The 21,594-nt window shown below is 43.3% G+C and overlaps 1 protein-coding gene across 1 annotated transcript in view; it reads left to right on the forward strand.

Moving 5' to 3' along the window:
- Positions 1-21,594, forward strand: part of CFAP61 (cilia and flagella associated protein 61) — a 98,003-nt gene that overhangs the window by 58,351 nt on the left and 18,058 nt on the right. The window contains exons 19-24 of the mRNA XM_030447736.1: positions 1,604-1,772; positions 3,955-4,129; positions 10,008-10,300; positions 13,685-14,012; positions 14,450-14,541; positions 16,087-16,292. Coding sequence (XP_030303596.1) covers positions 1,604-1,772; positions 3,955-4,129; positions 10,008-10,300; positions 13,685-14,012; positions 14,450-14,541; positions 16,087-16,292 — 1,263 coding nt within the window. The remainder of the gene's footprint in view (positions 1-1,603; positions 1,773-3,954; positions 4,130-10,007; positions 10,301-13,684; positions 14,013-14,449; positions 14,542-16,086; positions 16,293-21,594) is intronic.

The following is a 21,594-nucleotide window of genomic DNA, read 5'->3' on the forward strand; positions in this document are numbered from 1 at the left end:
GCTCAGTCTAGGTGGATTGGCAGCATGGCCAGCAGTGTACTGTGTGTTTCCATAATGGGCTACTGCAAGACTCAGTGGTGTTCAAAAGTCATAATGGACCTTGTTGAAAACGTTATCTCTTTGCCTCCCCGTGCATTTTATAGTGATATATCTATTGTACATCTGTATTGACATATTTTATCTCCAGGAATCTTTCTTTCTGTTAAGCAGAGAGGGTAATGCAAATGCAATAATAAATAAGTATCTTGGTATTTGCTTAGTTGGGCAGGTTGAGGGCATAGTCTGAGTCATAAAAGACCTTTGGAAATAATTTTAATTTTCATTACTGAGGCATTAAAAGATGTTTTGTTCCATTTGGGTTTTGCTTCAAAATTGGCTGTTTAAATAGCAACATCCGGATTCTTGCTACTTCCATCATACATAAGGATATTATGATAGATTACACTGAAAACAGGCTGTAACACTGCTGAAACCTGCAAAAGTAAACCTTTTTTTAGGTTTAGGTTCCTTAGTTTAGATTTTTAGGTTCCTTAGTTTTTGGTACTGATCCTGAATGTACACTGCCAGATTGTGGGGCTCAGAACGTACCACATGCACCTTGAAAACTGTATTTCTGTCGAGACATTCAGAGACAAAAAGCCCTGGAAACCCTAGCCATGATAGAGAACAAGGTGGTTCTTCTTAGAACAGGCAAACCTTTATATGGTTTGTTACTTAGCACTGCAGGTAATTGCTTTAAAATTATAAAAGTTGCTTCCCCATTTTCAGTAAGAATAAATTGTTGTTCAGTTACAAATGAGTGAAGATTATTATCATCTGCACTGTTGGTGTCTCTCACTCACCTGCTAATTTTGGGTTTTTTTGGATAGCCTGTGTGATAACTTCTTCTTTATTCTTGCTCCTATTCACCTTGCAGAGGAATTCGCTTGCATCTTAGAGACTTGAAAGTTTGAGGGTAGGGAGTCAGTTTAGTATGTTTCAGAATTTTTTGCTTATTAATTCCTGCATTTTGAGAAAGTTAATTTTGAAAGGGTCTCCAAGACAAAATTTGAGATCTCTGCCTTTTACTTCTAGCTCTTACAATTTATTTCTGAGCTTTATTTTTAAGTTTTTCAGATTAATTCTTTGGAATACAGATGTCAAAGTGCCTGTGGTGCCTTCATCACATTTATGACTTACCACAGCCAGTACTGATATAGCTGAGTACCAAATGAAGCAAAAGTGAGGAAAAAAACCCAACTTCATAGGGGAATCTTGTACAGGAGAAAGAGTTAGACAAAATATAATCTTTGCAGGTGTGAAAGTCTCCTACTTACATCAGCTTGCAAAGAAAAAGCAGACTAAAGCATGTATTTTTGACTTTGGTTTTAAATTATGAGGTTGTATGGCTCAATGCTGGGAGGGATTGTTTGGTTTTAGCAGAAAGTTGTCAGTTTGTAACTGAGTATTTCATAATGACTAATCTTGTACTATAGACTGCCATAAGCTCACAGTGAGAGAACAGACTGGAACCACTAGGGGACTTGAGCTAACTCACCAGATGTCTAATTAATGCCTGCTGTCAGCTGCTGAAATGTCACTTACAGATATTCTTTCTTCACAGCCACTGTTTTAATGATGAAGATTATGCACAGATGTCACTTTGTTCCTGGGTTAACGTCGTGGTTGGTAAAATGACTGGCATAAATCGTGCTGCCAAATATGTAGTTGTTTCCAAGAAGAAAAAAGTACCCTATGACTACCTAGTTCTCTGCACAGGACTGAAGTACCAGGTAAGAGTGTATGCAGAATGAAATACGTAATACATATTTAGTTTTTAGAAGGCATAGTGTTTCTGTAACAAATGAAGTAGTAGAGTAGCCCAGAAAGATTTCAGCACTTCATTGTGTCTGTAGAGTGTGGAGGAGATGAGAGGTTTTACAGCCAGCAGAGTCACTGCTCAGTACCAGGTATTAAGAAAAGCTGCCAGTGTTTTTGCCACCATTACCATTAAACCTGCTGAAGAGTAAGCCCAGTTGACATGTGGCCCCAGCCACAGGAGGCTGAACTCCAGCTGGCCTAACGCCATTTGACCTAGTTTTGGCAATGGAGAGAATTCCTTATCAAATTAATTACTCATCTCATGTGATGGCCGTGCCTTGGCATGCACGTGGTGCTCTGTGTTATTGTAGCACATGGCTGAATTTCCAGTGAGATCAGAGCAGACCCTCAGTTGCACGTGAAATGTGGAATCAAGCTCTTCTCCACCCCCACAGGCTCAGCTTTGACTCAGACACCCCAGGTAGGGTTCATTTGTTCCTGAGTCTCATCCCATGGCTTTCACACTGTGTAAACTACCTGGACATCTTCTGTGCAGCCCTGCTGCTCACAGTGAATTTGCCTCCCTGGTTGGTTTTGGATAGGAGTCACCAGCAAGGTGTTTTGCCTTTAAAATCAGGAGATCAAACTGAGCATGTGCCTACAGGTTTTTACAGTGCTGTTCACTGTAAGTCACATGCATGAGGGTGAGCTGTGGTCAGCCCCATGGTGAAATCTGGACCACATGTGTGCAACAGATTTGTGGAGCAAGAAAGCCCCGGTTTTTCTGTAACCACTTTTCAGAGTAGAGCCACACTTTAAACAGCAGTCCTTGTCCACTACTCAGAGGGACTGAGAGAGCTGGGGCTGTTCAGCCTGAAGAAGAGGAGGCTCAGGGGAGACCTCATTGCTGTCTACAACTACCTGAAAGGAGGCTGTAGCGAGGTGGGAACTGGACTCTTTTCACAGACGACCTTCAACAAGACAAGAGGACACAGTCTTAAGTTGTGCCAGGGGAGGTTTAGGTTAGATATTAGAAAGAATTTCTTCACGGAGAGGGTGATTAGGCTATGGAATGGACTGCCCGGTGAGGTGGTAGATTCTCCGTCCCTGGAGACATTTAAAAAAAGACTGGATGTGGCACTCAGTGCCATGGTCTAGCAACTGCTCCGGTGGGTCAAGGGTTGGACTAGATGATCTCTGAGGTCCCTTCCAACCCGGCTAATTCTATGATTCTATGAAAAGTTGAAGTGTGGTCTGAGGGACTTCAAATGCTTGTAGAAAAAGAAGTTTGGAGATAAACTCTGACTCGCAAAATAATTTATGAAAAGTAGTTGCACAGAAAGAGGAAAAAAGCTACAGAAAGCAAGAGAAAACTCGGGTTTTCCTTGCCCTCAAGAAGAAAATCTAACATCATCTCTTGTCACTTTTAAGCTCTATGAAGTTACAAAATAATTATTTTTATCATTTTCTGTTTTATTACACTGAGCTGTAGTCCATCCTTTTTATAAGTTGTCTCTTATTTGGCAAGAAATCAAATTAATGAGTAGTAAAACCTTATCATTGTGTTTAAGAGGATTTACTTGTTGGGTAACTAAAATCTTTTGATGTCATGCCTGGTTTTATATGACTGAATAGTATTAAAGTTGATCCCATTGGCAGTGAGAACATTGTTTAGGATGTTAATGCTTATTTATGTGCTGTAGTTGTCATAGAGGAGATTCGTGTATAATTCTTACTGAATTTGTAACAGCAAAGCAGAATTATGCAATTACAGCTTTACTGAATTCTGACATTTTAACAATCAAGCAGGTATTGGTCCCTTTCTCTGGGACAAATGTCTTAATTTAGAAACCTGATTTTTGCCGACAAAAGTTGGAGGCAGGCATGCTGCACATAGACTTTCCAAGTGTCATTTAAAAGGTGGATGTTACTCAAATTACTGCAGAGACCCTTCAGCCATGAATTTATGCATTTCTGCTGCTTGCTGTGAAGTCCCTTTCATTTGTGTGTGTTGCCCATATGGGTGTTCACTTGTGTTGGAACTGCTGTTGAAAATGGTCACCCCGATCCTGTAGCAAATTTGTAAAATCTTTCCTAAGTTCTCCAAGATATATGCCATATATTTATTCCTCTCCTTTATTCCATTTCTTCTAGGTTCTGGCTCCCACTGGAGCAGATATCAGTAAACTGCCAACTAATAGAGAAGTCATAAGTAAGTGGCCACAAAGACACACGGGGAAAATCCCTTCCAACCATTTTACTCTCAATGACAGCCACGACTGCTTGAAGGCAACGCAGTGGCTGAAAGAAAATGTTGTCAATGCAGAAGGTGAGGGCTTTCCTTCACACACACACATTTACAGAAACGTTTTCTAGGCTTATTGTTTGCTTAATTCCATGGTGTAATTGCTGCCTGATTAATTCTAACAAAGTCTTTCATCTGCTGTGCTTTGTTTTCCAGATAAATTTACAATTTGTTGTCATTTTTGATACCCAGCATATTTAGCTAGGAAAGAAAGGCGTGAGATAGATTAATTATCTGTAATGATTATATAGCACAAAACGAGTCCCAAATGCAAATCTGTCTGGAGTCATTAATTAGCCAATTAAATAATAATTTAATTAGTGGATGTGTTTCTCTGTTGTATAGAAAAATATCTAGATTTGAGGCATAACACAAAAAACTAGGTCTAAATTAGGAAGTGAGGGGTTTTTTTCAGTATCTGTCACCTTTGTATTTGGTTATATCAGTTACAGATTTCCTCATAGAACTTCAGGCTCCCAGTATTTTAACCCTTGAAGTCACACATTTGTGCAGATTTTTGCCCACCATACCTGTGTTTCCTCATCCTCTTCATGTGTGCTTGGTTGGTATATTCATCAGTTCACTGAGCATGTACGCTGTTGAAAGTACCTGGAATCATCCCAGCTTCCGAGTTAAATCCTCAAGTGCAGAATAAGCCATCCAACAGTAGATGAATCCACATCACATCAGTTCTGTGTGCCAGGTCTGAGTCAGGACAGAGGCCAGAGCAGGAAAGCTGTCTCTGGGAAAAGGCTGTCGATGGAGTGCTTCAACAGGAGTTTCCTGAAGGTGTGGTTTACCTGGCTCCTTTGTAGAGAACACAGTCAAAACGGGTAGTGATCTGGTGTGGTTATTTGGGGCTGGTGGTAGCCCCTGCCCACACAGGCCTGCCTGGTGCACAGCTGATGTGCACAGCTGCCTTTGCACAAACAGATGAGGTGGTTGGGTTCTGTGTTCACTGCTGTCAGGCTTTCATGTCAAACCCTGTGTGCCCTGTCTTGCAATGTACAGATATGCAATGTACAGATATGCTGCCTCAGAGCCTGGTGCTGGCTGGGCCCCAGGGTGCCCAGGAGGATTGCTCTCCAGCCAGCAGCAGCTTTACTGCCCTCAGCTTGCCTGGGGCCCAGCACACCTTTACTTGTTACTAGTGCTAAATTAAAATTATGTTAATAGTAATCTTATTGTTGCTACTGACTTGCAGTGCAAATATGGGTATCTTAATTAGGCACTATCCCTGCCTCCAGGTACAGGCTAAATCCACAGCTCCCAGTGAGGCCAGTCCGGAGGGATGTTTTAAAGATATGGTCTGTGGGAGCATGACATCTTCCTTCTCCCTGCCCTGCCTCTGGCTTCAGTTCTATCTCTTCCACTTCATGTCCCCTGCAGGTGCCAGCTATGAGGTGCCCAGCTGGGTAGCTCTCCCTCTTCTCTCACCTCTCTCTGTTCTCCTCCCCTGCTTTGTTTCCCAGCTCTGTTTCTTACAAATGCTGTTCCTTCAGACATGTTCATCACTGCATCCCAGATCCCTGCTCTGTCTGAAAATGAATTCCCCTGTCAGCCCGAAGGCTCTGGGCTGGCAGGGGTGCAGCAGCAGGGTTCCTGTGGATTATTTGGATGCCTGTCAGCTCCCTGCAGGCTGTGCTACTGCTCTGCTGACCACAGTTTTATGTCCGCATTTACTTTTCATCCCGAAATTCTCCAGGTCTTAGTTTTGCCTTCAATAAATGGTAATACTCTGCCTCATACATATTTCATCTCATCAAAACTGTAAAATGTTTCTCAAATTCCCCCTGACCTCTTTAAACATGTTAGAATTGGGAACATTAAAAAATCTGATTTGCTTATGTTTAAAGGAAACAAGCAGGCCAGTAAAACTAAATATGCTGGTTATTGTAGCCCCACAGAAACAGGCATTTCATCTTCTGACTTCAGATATAATAATAATTCTTCTTCTCAGCTTATACTCAGTATTTTCTCCACACACTTCTGTTTGTGCTCCTTGTATTCAGCCATTTGCTGCATTTGTCAAAAGTAGTCTGGAGCCTGCTGTTCCTGCTCTCCCTGCAAGTAAGGCACTAGGCTCTGCCCTGGATCAGCGCCCAGCACCCCTGTAGCCAGCCCGGGGCTGGGGCAGGAGCAACCCCCATGGTGCCCACCCAGCGTGGTGAGAGCAGGGGGCTGCCCCAGGGGGGATGAAAGCCCCGGGTGAGGGAGGGTGGAGGTGCCTTCAAGACCACCTGTAGTCCTGGAGGTTTTTGGAGGGAAGTGTTAATCACTGAGCTTCACAATCCCTGTCTTATTAGCTTAATTGGATGAAATCTTCATTTAGTGGCACTGATTTTTGAGAGCAGCTTTTAATTCAGAGTTAAGATAGGGTTTCTAATTGCTTTTCTTCCCTCTGAGCCCTGTGTACCCCTTCATTCTGGATGGAATCAGTGGATGCTTCTTTGCAGAGGCTGTGAGTTGCTTGGGGTCAGCCTGCAGCAGGTGCTGGGCAACAGGGGAGTTGCTGCAGCCTCCTTCCCGGGCTCCTCCTCACCAGCAGAAGCTGTCTGGGTGCTGCTGGGGGGCTGCAGAGGGTCCCTGGCTGCCCAAGGCCCAGAGCAGGGCAGGCAGCAGCCCCAGGGCTGCGACTGCTCTGATGAAACCCAGCCGGCTAATGCATGTAACCCATTATAACTGTAATTGTGACTAATTGAAATTCATCTCCTATTAGCTCTGCACTTTCCATGAAAATAAAAAGTAGGATGGCAGTAAAGTAAGGAACAAAACTGCTTTAATGGCCCAAAATGGAGCAATTATTTTTTCTCTTTACCTAAACATAGTTTACTGCCTTATTAAAAGCGTGTTTGCAGGAATACTATCGCATTAAAATTCCAGTGCATGAATCACCAACCGGAGCCACCGATGCTTCAGCTAATACTGGTTTTCTCCCTTAGCTTTTGCAAACTAAAAAGATTCAGGTCATGCTAGGGTCACTGAAATCTTTTGCTTCCACTTGTGGAAAATGAATCAGCCTGCTCCGCAGCTGAACACTGACATTCTAGTACTAAATGATAAAACTGCTCCGACGATCTTTATTTATGGCTGCTTTTTTCCTTGGGAGATTATGATGTTTACTCACAAATAGATACATTTTCATGTAGTTAAATAATAAAAGCATCCTGAGGAACTGCTATCTGTCCGGTGAACATAATTTCAGTCCATAATGAATATCAGCAGTTCCTAGACTACTAGCACTGTAATCTAAAAAGCCACTAATATTGTAATAAGCAGAAACCGTAAATTGTTGATTTACAAGAGGTCAGGAAAGGAACATTGCTTTCCTTCATCTAATGCAGTTGTGTTTAATATTACCATATAAACCAAAATTTTAATTTTCCTTAAGAAATGCAGGGCTTGATTGGGATCTTGCCCATACAGAAATGCCAGCAGGTAATGTAAGAACAGAACTTCCTTTCACAGGGGCTGGTTCTGCCCAGTGCTGAGCATCTCTGTTGCTGAGAGTTGTTTGCCTAAGAATCAAACTTTCCTGGGCTGCACCTTTGGAAAGCACTTCTTGTTCCCCTTTTCTATCCACTGCATACTCTTCAGTTTGTTTTCACCCCTTGCTAACTGAAAATGTGTAGATGGAATGCCAGGCTGTCAGCATCCACATACCACAGTCTTACCTGCACTGTTGGAATATTAGATTACTGAAAACTAATAGATCAAAGTTTGTATTTCACTACTGGTTCTGCTTGTTTACTTCTTGCACTACAACCTGCTGCAGTGGTGAAAAAAATGGATTGTTTTTAAGTCTTCCTTATTTTCTGGCTCCCTGATAAGGACAGTACTGCCTACACATGGGCATCCTGGCAGCCAGAGCAACTTTGAAAGTCAGTTTAGCAGTGTACACGTTGGATGGAATTCCCACTACCACACATTATCCATATTCTTTATTACATTTATGAAAGTAGTAAGATCTCTTTCTTCTTGTGATCTCAGATGAATACATTTGCAGGTAAAATTGTTCTGTCCCTCTGGTCATTGATATGAAAAGTAAAAATACACTTTCCATCATTTCTAAGCATGTGTAATCATGGGGCAGTTCTTTTCTCTGGCAGTTGTGAAGAGCTATGTTTATTTGTCAGCTATAAGTAGCCAAGCTTTTATGGACAAATAAAATAACCTTTTATGCAAAGGGGAATGATGGAACATCTGTTAACAATCTTTATTATTAATGTTTTTGGGAGCTAGAGCTTTGTGAATGCTCTGCTCAGTATTGCACTGTGTCACATTCAGTAAAACATGGTCCCAGTGAAATTAGTTTAGCCTATGAAATAACAAAATGTAGGTTGAAGGGGATGCTGTCACTTGCAGGGAGACATAAACGCCAACACTGAAATAAACACGCAAGTTAGTTGCATGAGGCACTCTCTGACCTCTGGTCGCTGGTTGCTGCAGTGAAATGCTGCCAAAAGTCAATATTCAGCCAGTTGTGCGAGACAGGCAGCTGTTGGTCCAGAATCTGGTTGCTGCTGTGTAGTAGAAGGGAGCCAGTGCCAGCCCCTGTCTCTGTCAGTTATGGGCCTCTCCTGCAGCACCTCCAGTGTTTCAGCACTGGTTTTTCTTCAGTACACTCCACCCTATGCTTTTTCTTCAGTGCCAGACTACAAGTTATTTTCATAGAGCTTTTAGAGAGATGTCTGACTCTTGTCCATCAGCCTTCTTGTATGAGGAGGCCCTTTGTCCTCTCTGTTATCCCCCAGCTTTGACCTCCCTTCCCTCAGCTTGGCCGTGGCCCATGTACCAAAGGGTCCTTAGCCACCAGGAAAGGAGTTCCTAGTCTGTCCTTCAAGAGCTATGCCATTTTGCATGGGTTACTTGAAGGGTTAGTGTATCACAGGGCAGAAAAAAGCCTCATGTGCCAAACAGAGAGGAGAGGAGCACATTTCAGTCCCTGCTTATAGGAGGTTTTTCTGTGTTTTATGTTAAACCATCTTTTAAATAAAACAGATGCTCTGATGTGTCCCAGCTCTGCCTCCCTCTTTGCCAGGAGGTCTGTACACATTAGGCTGGAGAGTCAGACTGTGTCACACAGATCCTGCATCCCTCCTGTCATCATGGAGTCACTCTGAGCTTCACCTGCTCTGTGCATTGCTTCAGTGGGAGGGTTTGCAAGATCCCACCAGAGAGCTGCAGCTTTGTAGCTAAGGGCACTGCCCTGGAAGGTGTGAGAGGTGCGTTTGTGTCAGAGCCCTACCAGAACGATGGAGCTGATGTAAATAGTGGCTCCTGCTCTGGTGACAGTGCCCTGCAAAAGGAGCAGGGGTTTCCCAACGCTGTTTTCCTACCAACTGATCAGAAATGTCCCAGCTCTGTGCCCTGCAGCTGGCAAAGGGGTGTGTCAGTAGGGACATCTTCCTTGGCCAGAGATCAGGCTTTGGCAGAAGGAAGCAGCTGCACTGGTGACTTCCACCATTGCACAGTGGCTTGTTTCCTATAACTTTATCTTTCTGCAGTTGGTGGGGTTTTTCTGCATGATGTATTTAATTTGCTCCTGTCCTCCCTGCCCCCAGTAAGTCCAATGAGCAAAATTGAGGAGTGAGGGGAAAATAAAATAAAAATGAGGTGGTTTTTTTTTCCCCTAGCAGATTTTCAATCAAAATAATTTCAAATTATGGGGTCAGAATGAATATCGTACTTCTATGTTAAGTACTTGCCTACTTTGTGGGATGTTTTGTACAGATTCTTCGCTAAATTATCTTAGCTACTGTTGCTAGGTAACATTGTTTGCTTCATAGCATCAGAGAAATAAGAGGGTCAACGAGAGCAATTTTTTGTTATTATCATCTGAGTTATACTAATAAGGTTTTCATTGTATATCTTAGATTTTTCCCCCCTTTTTTTCTCTTAGGGAATGTCATTGTCTATGGGAATACAATTGACATTTACACCACGGTAGAGACCCTCTTATCTCTTGGAATTGGTGGTTCTCGCATACATCTCGTGCAGCCTCCACTCAGCTCAAACATTTCTTGCCTGAACAACAACGAAATTGAAAGTGCTGTTGAGGAGGCCCTGGCAGAGGCTGGGGTGTCTGTGTATCGGGACAGCATCCTGGCACAGTGGGACGAGGGTGACGACCCAGACCTCATCACGTGTGCTGCTTTCACTACTGATACAAAACCCTTTAAATTGCAGTGCTCAGTAAGTATATGCTTCCATTGTTTCTCCTTCAGTCTGTTTTTTTAAGACAAAGACCATCAAATTTAGATGGTCCCTCTCTGATTTATCTATTTTCTCATTGTCTTCAGGAGATTGAACACTCACTGGTTTGTATAAAGGACTGGTTTTTTAAAACTCCAAATGAAACCATTGTTAATGCCCTGACTGAATTGGATTAAAATGTATTTAAGTCACCTGACTCATAGACAGTTGTTCACTGCTGAGTGACAAATAGTCTTAATTCATTTTCTAAACAATTCCAGAGAGCCTTTTATTATTTAAATGCAAAAGTATCTCCTGTCTATAGTTGTGGGCATTTGATCAAGTCATAACAGAAGCCAGTACTGTTAGGACTGAGAGGCTTACCATGTAAATTTGCTTGTGCAAGAGAGTCTCTTGTGATTCTGGAAAGCAAGAGCCATGTGCCTCTCCCAGAGAGGTGCCCAGGAGCTGGGGTCCCTGCTCCCCCCCTGCCTCTGAGTCACTGGGTGGGTGTTCCTAACCCTTTTCTTTTAACATATGGATAGTTAAGCCCTTCCTGATGGAGGCAATGACCTTGCATAGCACTTGTATCCACTAGCAGTCTCCTGACTTTGGCCCTGGGATCAGTAATGATGTTCCTCCCTTCTTTCTTCACATGCAGCTTTTCAGTTTCTCTCATCTTTCCCCAAGATCCCTCATTTTTTGTCCTTCTTCCACAGAAGTATCCCTGTGGTTCTTGCTCTTGCAACTTAACATCTATTCACCACCTGCTCATCAGCCCTCCCCTTTTTCTCCACCTCCTTCCCTTTGTGTCCTGTGCCATTGCTCAGGAAAACCAGGTCCCCATGGTTTGTGTGTTGGTGTTGGCCCTTTTGTGCCCAGTGCTTGTCCTTCCTCCAGCCATAGTTCTTCCCTCCTAAAGTCTCTCTTACTCAGCCTCTTGAATCAGAGACATGCAATTACTGGTGATGCCTGGAGCTTTGTATTCTCCAAAACCAGTTCAGCTGTCCTGCATGGCTCTTGTGTCTGCATTTAGCTGCTGGAGGACGGGCTCAGAGGAGGAGAGGGCTCTGGAGAGCATCCTCCAGCAGGAAGGCAGCTGCCTGTGCCGGGGATCAGGCAGTGCAGGAATCGGCCCTGCAGCGGCTCGGGGCCTTTTGGGATTTCAGCCAATATCAACTGTTGATTGGCAGTTCTTGGGGGCTTAATTTGTTGAGTCCTGCAGGATAAAAACAACGGGAGAAAATCTCTTCCCCTGAAGCGGCAGCCTCCCTCCCTCCCCTCCCGGGCTGACAGATGGCTCCCAGCCTGGAGGTTGCAGCCCTCCCCTCCCCTCCCCTCCGGTGACACCGTCCTGCCTGTCAGCCGGCGGGGCCTGGGGCTGTCCGCTTGCCCTGGCGGGCAGAGCCTCTCTGATTTCACATCTACTAGATGGTTACAATTCCCTTAACTGCATGTAGTCCCTTACTTGTTTTGTACACGAACAAGCCCAGAGGCTCTGGCTCTCCTGTGCAGCATCTCTGCTCTATTGGTGTCGCTGAAATTTGCAGTTCCCTTTCCTTCCATCTGTCTCTTCCAGCCTGGTGTGAGCATCTGACACTCACCTTGAGCCCACAGGAAATCTCTTTGGTGATGTGATTGGGAAACACCTTTTCCCAAGTCACAGCTGTGTCCTTCCCAAGGCTGACACTTGAGAGAAGGGCATGTTACAGATGCTGCTCTGCCCTGGTGCAGTTGTGTCTTGGGCTGTTAGGGTTGAAGGCAGCAGGATAATGAGTGCTTATCTGTTAACTTTTCACCCTTTCCTCGGCTTGTAGTTATGTTTCTTGATGGTGGGCAACAACATTCAACTTGTCTAATCATTTTAAAAGCTGAGGGTGCTGGTGAAGGCTCTTTGTAAAGGCTCTGGAGGTTCATAAGCTGTGTTGTAGCAATCAGACAGTCAATCTTCATCTGTACCCTTTACAGACCATCATGTTGTTTAACACATTTCTCAATCTTGTCATTTTTATCATTTTTAACCCAAAATGTCCAGGGTGCACTCTTGTTCTACTGTATTCTGGGACACTAGTTCTGCCGGGTTTCAGTTTATCCTTTGTAAAAGGCACCTATAAAGACACTGCTTCTAGTTGTGGCTTCTCCTGCTTTGGCTGCCTGTGGCACTGTGGTGGAGGTGAAGGCGTGGGGCAGGGACTGCAGTGTGCCTGTGCCCCTGGTTCCAGGCTTAGCCTCACTTCCCTGCTCCTCATTTCTGGTGTTCCAGAGCTGAGACATCTCTGGAGGTCTCAGAGGGTTTTACCTTCCCCAGTGCCTCTCTTGGCTTCATTTGAACTTGCACTTGTGTCCTTAGTGAGCACATTTTTGGTTCCAGATTTCAGATTTCAAGTCACCTTTAGGCCACGTAGAAAACTCTCATCAAAAGAAGTGTCAGCTGCCTGTGATTCCAAATCCCTTTGTGGGCTCCTCTCCAGCAATGGATGCATGGAACCTGCAGACAGAAGGGGAAGGCTGTGGTAGGGCCCTGCCCTCCTCACTGCCATGCTGTGCTGGATCTCACAGCAGCTCCTCAGGCATCCAGCAGGTTCTGCACATCTGCTCCACACCCATGCCCAGGACCCAGGACGGATTGGTGGCCGCTCCCAGTGCCGCCTGCTCTGTGGTGCTGGTGGCAGTTGTGCTGCCTCAGGTCCTGTTCTGGGGAGGTGAGGTCTGGTGTGCCTGCTCATGTCCCACAGGAGGGAGCGTGCAGGTGCCACAAGAAGACAAAAGAAGGGAATTATCACTAGCTTTTTTCCTTTAGAGGAAATTTCCTTTAGAGGAATTTAAGGATTTAGTGTGATTTTCTTTCAGTGCCCTTGAAGTCTTCCTGTGGGGAAAACGAACTTATGGCTTCATTAGATGCTGGCCCCGAGATAAATCCCACTTCAGAGACAGTGCTGTGAGGAGGAGGAAGGCAGCACAGGCAGTGTTTTCAGAGGATGGAAGTCCCATCTTTTTTCAGTCCAAAACCAAAAGGTAGTGGATAGGCATCTGCAGTGCTCATTCCCAGACACAGTATCTGACTGCTGAATGTGCCAGTTGCAGACACAGCCTCCTCTGGGCTGACCTGGATGACAGAGAGGGATCTGACACCCATCTAGACCTGTGCCCTGTCCCTGAGAGTGTCTACTTCATACGTTTGTACTAACACAGAAAATATGCACATCCACTCTGGGTATTTGACATAGTTAATGTTAGCATTTTTTAACCAAAACTAACCTAATAACCAAAAGTAGATGGATCTAGTTTAGTAATTCTCCCTCCAGTCCAAAGCATAGGATTTGATTTATGAAATTAGTCAGTAAGTACTGTATAATAACTATGCTTACTTACATCATTTTTTAGGCATTTTTTAGCTTTGCCTACAGGGAAGTGGATTATGAAACCTTTAAAGCAATTAATGATGCTTGCCTTGTTTTTGATGGAAGACTGGTGATTGACACTGAGTTCCATACAAATGATGTCAGTATCAGGGCTGCAGGTCCTTTAACAAAGTACTCCAGGAGATACTACGCAGACGAATGGACACACAGCAACTTCAGCTCCAAAGAGATTGGCTTTGAGCTTGCTACGTCTATGCTGAACCTCTTTGATCCAACTTGTGAGCCCACTTCCAAGCCACCAGAAGACTCAGATAGACTCATCCCCATGTACAAAGGGTGTAAAATTAAAGGTATGTCAAAATGGATTTCTGTTACTCTTTCATACCTTCTTTGCTATTTTTGCTGCTATATAATATGGGCAGGTCTGTCTCTCCTATGACAGTGAAGTTCTCAAAGCTGTAGATCTTTGCTAGTAACAGACTAAGTTGTTCTTTCATTTATATTGCAGTAAACGTGGAGTGTTTCCAGTGAAACTTGGTGTCTGTATTCCAAGTTCAAGATGAATAAAACTATAATGAGAACTTTCCAATGTTGGGCTACTGCACAACAATGTGTAAGAGTACAAAAAGTTTATAACATGAGGTCCACCAAAACAAAATAAGTTCTTGTTTTCTTGTCAGAGATATTAAGTAAACAAACAAAAGATTATAGGAGAGGAGGACAAACCAATACTTTATTTTGTTTGTTGCTTATGATTTATTAAATCTCATATTTTCATTTATGGCAGGAGGTGTTCTTCCTGGAGGTTATAATTACTTGCATATTTCCAAACCAGAAATCCCCATCCACTTGGACTTAAAACTTGCACTGTGTGATCATGTAAGTTTAATTATTTAACTCTTCTTTGTTTTGTCCTCCATTTGGAAGGGTGTTCCTATTTAGGATAGTACAGAAGTACCATGTATCTTAAAAAATATCTTGAGTAAGCATGGGTTTAAGTATGCATTTAGAGACTTTCTGGAGCTGGGGCTTATCAGTAAACTATGGAATGGAACAAACCCATACAAAACCAAATCTCTGTGTTCATTTGAAAATGTTCCATTTTTTAAAATCTAAATCCACTGTCATATTTTAAATGTGAAATACATAAAGGTAAGATTATCCAATTAGCTTCTTTACAGCACTTCTTAGTTCTCTGGCCATTAAATCAACCCAAACCCAAGAGGTTTTTGGTCCTTGATGGCAGGAAATATTTATCAAGTCCTCATGCCCTGAACTGTTCATTACTGTTTGTAGTACTTTGGGTTCTGAGAGTTCCCTAATGGGGCACTACAGCTTCAGTCCTTGACCCTTTTTTTCCAGGACTGTTCCTGGTTCCTTAGGCATTTGTTTTAGCACAGGCATATATATTTAATGTAAGTTAGGCATATATATTTTAAGAGCAATGGTTATTAATAATTTAAAAGTCTAGAACATATCCTGAGTGAAATGTCCTAGCAGATCAAAGCCGGTGTCCTGCAGTGGCAGGCAACTGTCTAGTACATTGTGCCATTCACACAGTTTATAAATATTTTTAGAACTGAACCAGGTTCTTCTTGGTATGTCTTCCCTTGTTGGAAGGCTGATCCATCACCTCACACCTTTGACTACTGAAACACTTCTCTACCAAGCCAAAAATGCTTAATTGGTATGTGATAGATCTCTGAGCTGTAACATAGAAGTTTGCATCTAACTGATTGATGTGGGAGTGTTAACCCTCCGCCTGCAATCGTGTTGCTTCTGCCATGTGCCATAAGTTTGGACTCTTCATATGTACCCTTTGCATATTAATATATAAAAACATGTGCATTAGTTACAAATCTGGAGAGAGAGTAAAAGTATGCCAGTGAGTTCTCCATCCATCTGGGTGGTATCCTGCAGTAAATTTTTATATGCCATGTCTGTGCAGTAATATGGACTCTGTATAATAAATTAGGATGAATGGAGTTCAATTCAGTTGCCTAGACAGAGGCATCCAGTGTTGTTTGGGATGCCTTAGGGCATCCCTCATGACCTCCAGCTGCTGCTCCAGGAGGTCACAGGTCTCCCATGGATCCTGTGTCACTGCCAGTGCAGTTCAGATGGCCCAGATACCCTTAGGTGTCTCTATGGCACTCAGGATTGGGCAGCTAAAGCCCATGCTGCTCATGCAATCATTTTGTGTGCAGTTAGTCAAGGTCTAAAACAAACAGAAAATCTTTGTGTCCAGGCACAAGTGCCTTGTGCTATAAACCACGTTACCAAGAATATTCTTGTTTTTAAAAATGGGTTGTAGATTTTAAGGAATGGTAAATATCAAGTAGGAGACCCTAGCTCAGCCTGTACACATGCCACGTTAGATGTTTGTTCCATCTCCGCAGATTTCCTTTATATTCTCTGTTCCAGGGGATGGAGATTGTAACGGGAGAGGCAAAATGTGGGAATTATTTCAGGATACACATTGACAAATACAGTACGGTAGACAGCATCACCTGCTTTTCAGAGGAACCCTTTCCTGCCTCCAACTACATTTGTTTGTATGGACAGCACGAGCGTCTTCTAAACGATCTTTGTTACCGCTGGAACCAAGGGCAGATCACAGATCTTTACAGGTAAGATAAACTCAGCAGTCTGCATAAAATCTACATGCTGGCACAATTCTAGTTTTATTTTATTATGGTTTATCTTTTGGCTGCTTTCTCTTAGAACAAAAGATTTACTTTAAAAAACATTTTCCATTAATTTTCAAAATTGTCAGTGGTACAGTGCAAGCCCTACAGACTTCCTGGAAAGAGCTGTGTGTCTGTATTTATTTAGAGAAGAAGCAGTGGTTTATTTGGACCATTTTTCTTCTCAGAGAACTTCTCCAGTATCTTTGTAACCTTTTCTTAGAATACTCAGTCAGCTTAAATCATTAAGCTGAACATGACCAATCCTTTTTTACTGAAGTTTCCTGTTCAGAACTCACTTCTAAAAGTTAGTATTTTTGTCACTTGTAATCAAATTTTTAAGCCAAATGTTTCTAGGGAGTTTTTAAATCACTCATGATGAAAGTCAGCAACTTGCCTGCTTATCTGGTGGTAAAACAAACCCTAAAAAATCCTCTAGACCGGGTTCCTTGTGTGAGAGAGTTATCCTCTCTTAAGTTTATAGCTGGAGACTTCTTCCACTGCAGCACCTTGTAGCAGTGCAGCAGGTCTCACAGGGTTCCTGGGGTGCTGACCCAGCCTGGCTCCTGGGGGTTTGGTGTTCTGAGGTAACTGAGCTTCTCTTGGGTGGTAGGAGAGACTGAAGAGCCTGGCTATTTCTAGCCAAGATTTATGTGCTTCTCTCTGAGACAATTTTTCATTGTTTTTGGAAATGCAAGCTTAATTAAAGAAGTTATTATGGAGAGAGGAGTAGCTGAAAAAAATGCAGTCTACTGTATCTTTAATCTTCTGCTACTTCTCAAAAATTTCATGTCTTAAAAAATTACCTGGCCTTAAAACTCAAACTTGTTTTGTTCCTTATGACTCCATGAAAACAAGTGCTTTAGAGGTCAAGCTTGATTAAAAGCCAAAAAATGAACCAGGCCTTCAGTTTCATTCATGGGGTAGAATTCTTTGAGCATGTAATCAAAACAGGAGGTAAAGAAGAACTTGCTGATACATCTTACTCTGATTCTCATTTTAAAAATTACCTCACAAGTGGTAGCTTGGGGACCTGAATTGTCACAGGTACAGAAGTAAAATACCACACTGCAGAAGCTGCTTTAGGGACAGAAAGCCAAGCTCCTGCTTATACAACAGGAGCAAATGGAAAATTTCTGTTGTGATACGAAGATGATGGTGGTGCCTTAAAAAGTCTCCAGGTCTGAATTCCTGCACCTCCTGCACAGCTTTTGCACTTGTGCTGTCTCAGTGTTCAAAAGTTTCAGCAGAATATGGGTAAGGCATTGTACACTGGTACGACAGAGACAGGAGAATGTCTGCTGAAAGCAGGGAGCAGGGAGGGAGGCAGCTGGGCCCTTCAGCTCCTGACAGAAGCTGGGTGTGTGCCATGCTTGGAGTGTCAGCTGCCCTCTCCAGGGTGAGCAGGACTCGGGCTTCACCAGGGCAGCTCTCGCAGCTCTTCTGATGAGTTTTGCAGTTGTCTTTACTACAGAGACTAGCTCCTCAGTGTTCCCCCCTCATCTTGCACTAAAAGACAGGGTGAACCCAAACTTCCACAGTCTGGTTGAAGAGTTTCTCTGAAAAAAATGATGCTTTACAAATTTTGCTTCAGGAGACCTTTGTCTGTCTCTGCTGAGAGGAGTGTGAAATTTGTGAATTATTGCTGCTACAGGGACCGACTGTGATTTATAGAAAATGCTGGGTTTGCTTTACAAGAGAGGAATGGCACACAGCAAATGTAAAATTCTCATAAGCAGTATATTGTCAATAGGTGTTAAGTAGAAACTAAAGGAGGATGACACAACTGGATGATACAGGGCCTACAACAGCAGGTAATTTTCTCTCCCGGTCACAGCTGATGCTGATCAGCAAATGCATTTTGAGCACTGGGAGAAACTCCATATTTAGGTTGTAGCAAGGTGTTTCACAGTGTCACAGTATGCAAACACAGATGTGACCTCATCTTTTCTGTGAACCACAGGTGTTGCAGATGCTTACACTTTTGTGGTTATATGTAGTAGCAACTTTCACACAAGTATCAACATCTGGAAGAACAAGTCATCTTGCTTTGGGATTTCTGCCTCCAGCACAGGTAGAGCACTCTCCTGACCCTGACATAACCAGTGCTTGTTCCCTTTCTCTCTCTTGTGGTGTGTTGGGCAGGTAGCTCAGCCCAGGGGTCTCAGTGCACCTGCACTGACCTGCACTCCAAACAGCTACCCAGGGAGAATTTGGAGAGATGAGACATTACTTTCTGAATGGGTGGCTTATTTCTTCATGAGAGAAATTAAGGGTGTATTAGCCTGCCTTGCTCGCATGATGGTGGTAGGGTCCCCACAGCAGACGAGCTGATCAGGGGATTACAAGTAAGATCAAGTTCTAAACATCCACAGAGATTTTTAAAATCTCAGGAGGAATGAAGATCCTGGTAATGATCTGTTAATAGGATGTCAGGACAGCCAATGTTGCAGGAGTGGTAAGTGTGCAGCTCTCCTGATGGCAGCTCATCAGCTCCTGCCAGACTGCTCGTGTCTCAACTGTCCTGTGCTCACCAGGACCCCAGCCCGTGCAAGGTGAGGGTCCCCTCGCATCCCCCTGCTCACTGTGTCCTGCCTGTCCGGGTGGTCTGGCCAGGATCAGCACTGTGCCACACAGAGGGATGCCATGTATCAGGCCCTCATCACATCCCTTGAGCTCTTCTTAATTAGCGACGATGAAATTATTCTGGAGCTGTCTTTTACAGCCTTTAGATGTGGATGTTGTTGGGGATCTTTTGCCTCATTATTTTATCTCACCTCTCATTAGCCTGTGGCAAAATTCCTGAATTGCAGTTGCCAGGATTTTCTTATCTGGTTGTTTTATTGCCTCCAGTCCTGTTTCTCATCTTCTTTATACCTTATCTAAAGATAGGTTTGTTCCTTCTTGCTGTTTGGTCATTTGAATGAACCCACATATGTTGCTCTGTAGCAATTAACATATGCTGCTCTTTAATCCTCTCGCGCTTGTTTCTTCTGGCACTTTCACACAGATGCACACACACACACGTTTCCCTTCATACCACTCTTGATATTTCTGTTACAAATGTCCATTCTACGACAGATTCTCTAGCTAGTCCAACAGGTAGGAGAGAGAGGAGCAGCCCTTCCCCTGCAGTAAGGAAAAGCAAGCCCTTTGCAGTCAGCCACAGCAGCATGAGAGGACCAGTGAGGAAAGGAAGAGATAGGGAGAAGAAGCAGCAAACTGCCTTTAATCTCCACAGAACAGTTCCAGCACAAAGCCAACTGGCACAGGAAATTGCTTCTTTCAGGACGTAGAGCAATGGAAAAAGCCTGGCAATGTAATGTCTCATAATATATAGTATCCCCTATACAATACATATACATCCACATCCACGTAATGCAGTGTTATATACAGTTTATATAAGTATGTGGAAAATACACAATATACAGTGTTAAAAGAGAGCCATGAAGAAGACTCTTAGAAAATCATTAAATTGAAAAATGTTTTAGGATAGGTTCTTTTGTGAGATGAAGATTGTCTTGAGGCTTTTATGCAGATAAAAAGTGGTACCTCTTCTTTTGGTGAGGAATGTGAAAATGCATTTGTTGATTTTTTGTGTGTGTGATAAAAAGAAGAAAAGATGTTTTGTGTGGTGTTCACATGCTCTATAATGATCTCACATGACTGTGTGAATGCAAACCTGATGTTAGGGCTGAATTTCTTTCTGTGACTTTGAAAAAAATCCTTTTAAACTAGTACACATTACACTTACATCCACTTGCAGTATCTTCTAGCAAGTTGTGAAGTGCCCTTAGAAAATGCAGACCATGAAGATGTTGTGATTTGTTAGTTAAGCTTCTAAGCTTGCTGGTTTGAAGCATTCATTCCCCTGCTCTCTTCTTTATGCCTCTGTTTTGGGGAGGCCTTCCCATAAGGCAAGAAAACTCAATTTTTTAATCTTTTGGTCTGCATTTAGATTTCCCAGCATGGCATCTAGTTCCAGGAATGGACACAGTGGAACAGCTGTCACCTGGGAGCTAATTTATTTCTGTGTAGCATGCAAATTATCTTTTAAATAATTAGAGACTGCACCTAGCAATGAATTTCCTCACTGATTTGCGTTAGGTATAAGGGCTGAAACTTAACCCCATGGTACCAGATTTCCTGACCATAATGTGCCAGTGCCATTTTCAGATTGGCATGAACAGCAGCCCCTGAAGGTTCAGCTACCTGCAGAAGGAACCCGTTCTAGTCGTGTGCGTAAAGCTGCGGCTGGTGGCAATAATGAGATAAATAACATTTCCCTTTGTCTGAGAGAAAAGTTCCATTGATTTCAGTGCAAGTTCAGCATGATTAAAAGCTGCAGGAGTTGACCCACAACCAAAAGAAAGACTGAAATCGCTTCTCTTGCTCCTCCCTTGCCCCCACAGTAAGAGCACTGTGGAGAGGCTGAGTGGGGGGGTGCTGGGACTGCCTTAGCCTAACCCCCTGCCAGGGGAGGAAGCCCCTCAGCCCCTAGGTCTGCCAGACCAACAGTCTGGCATCCCTGGTCACACTTATTGTGTGCATCCAGGCTGCTGCCCTTCAAGACTTGAGGTTCACAGATGTATCATCCTAGCAAGCAGTGACCAGAAAGGCACCATGAAGTCATGAGGCAGCACTGCCACAGTCACTGGTGCAGGAGCACACTTGAGAGCATCAGCTCTTCACGAGTTGATGAGGGTACCTACCTCTTCTCTGAATTACAGTTGTCACAGCTCACTGGAAGCCTCAAAACACTTTTGAATTAGATTTTTTTTTTCCCAGGGAAAGGATGCTTTTCATTCTTACAGTTGAGCCAACCAATACTATCTGATGGAACAAAAGTTTTCAAGTTCCTTTTTCCTTTCTTGTTCTTCAGCAGACAGGTACCATGGATGTTTTCAGAGGAGGTCTTGTTGCAACTCCACAACTGCACAGTTAAAACGAATGCTCCTCAGAATGCATATCTGCCTTAGTTGTGATCCCAATGATATAGATATTAGTGTGATAACAACACGTATTAGTCTTTTTCGAAAATGTTTGCCTATAGTTAAGCTTTTGCAGCCATACTTGGGCCTGATTCTCATAGGTGTTAGGTACTCCATGTTAACTCAGAGTAATGTCTGAGTGGGCTCAGCTCATTACTTAGCTAAACATCAATTGTAGAGCCAGTGCTTTTGTTCCTACCTGTGCAAACAACAGGAGGAAATGGGCTGTCATGCCAGAAGATGACCACATCCAG

The sequence above is a fragment of the Calypte anna genome, chromosome 3 (genome assembly GCF_003957555.1).
Source record: "Calypte anna isolate BGI_N300 chromosome 3, bCalAnn1_v1.p, whole genome shotgun sequence".
Classification (NCBI taxonomy): domain Eukaryota; kingdom Metazoa; phylum Chordata; class Aves; order Apodiformes; family Trochilidae; genus Calypte; species Calypte anna.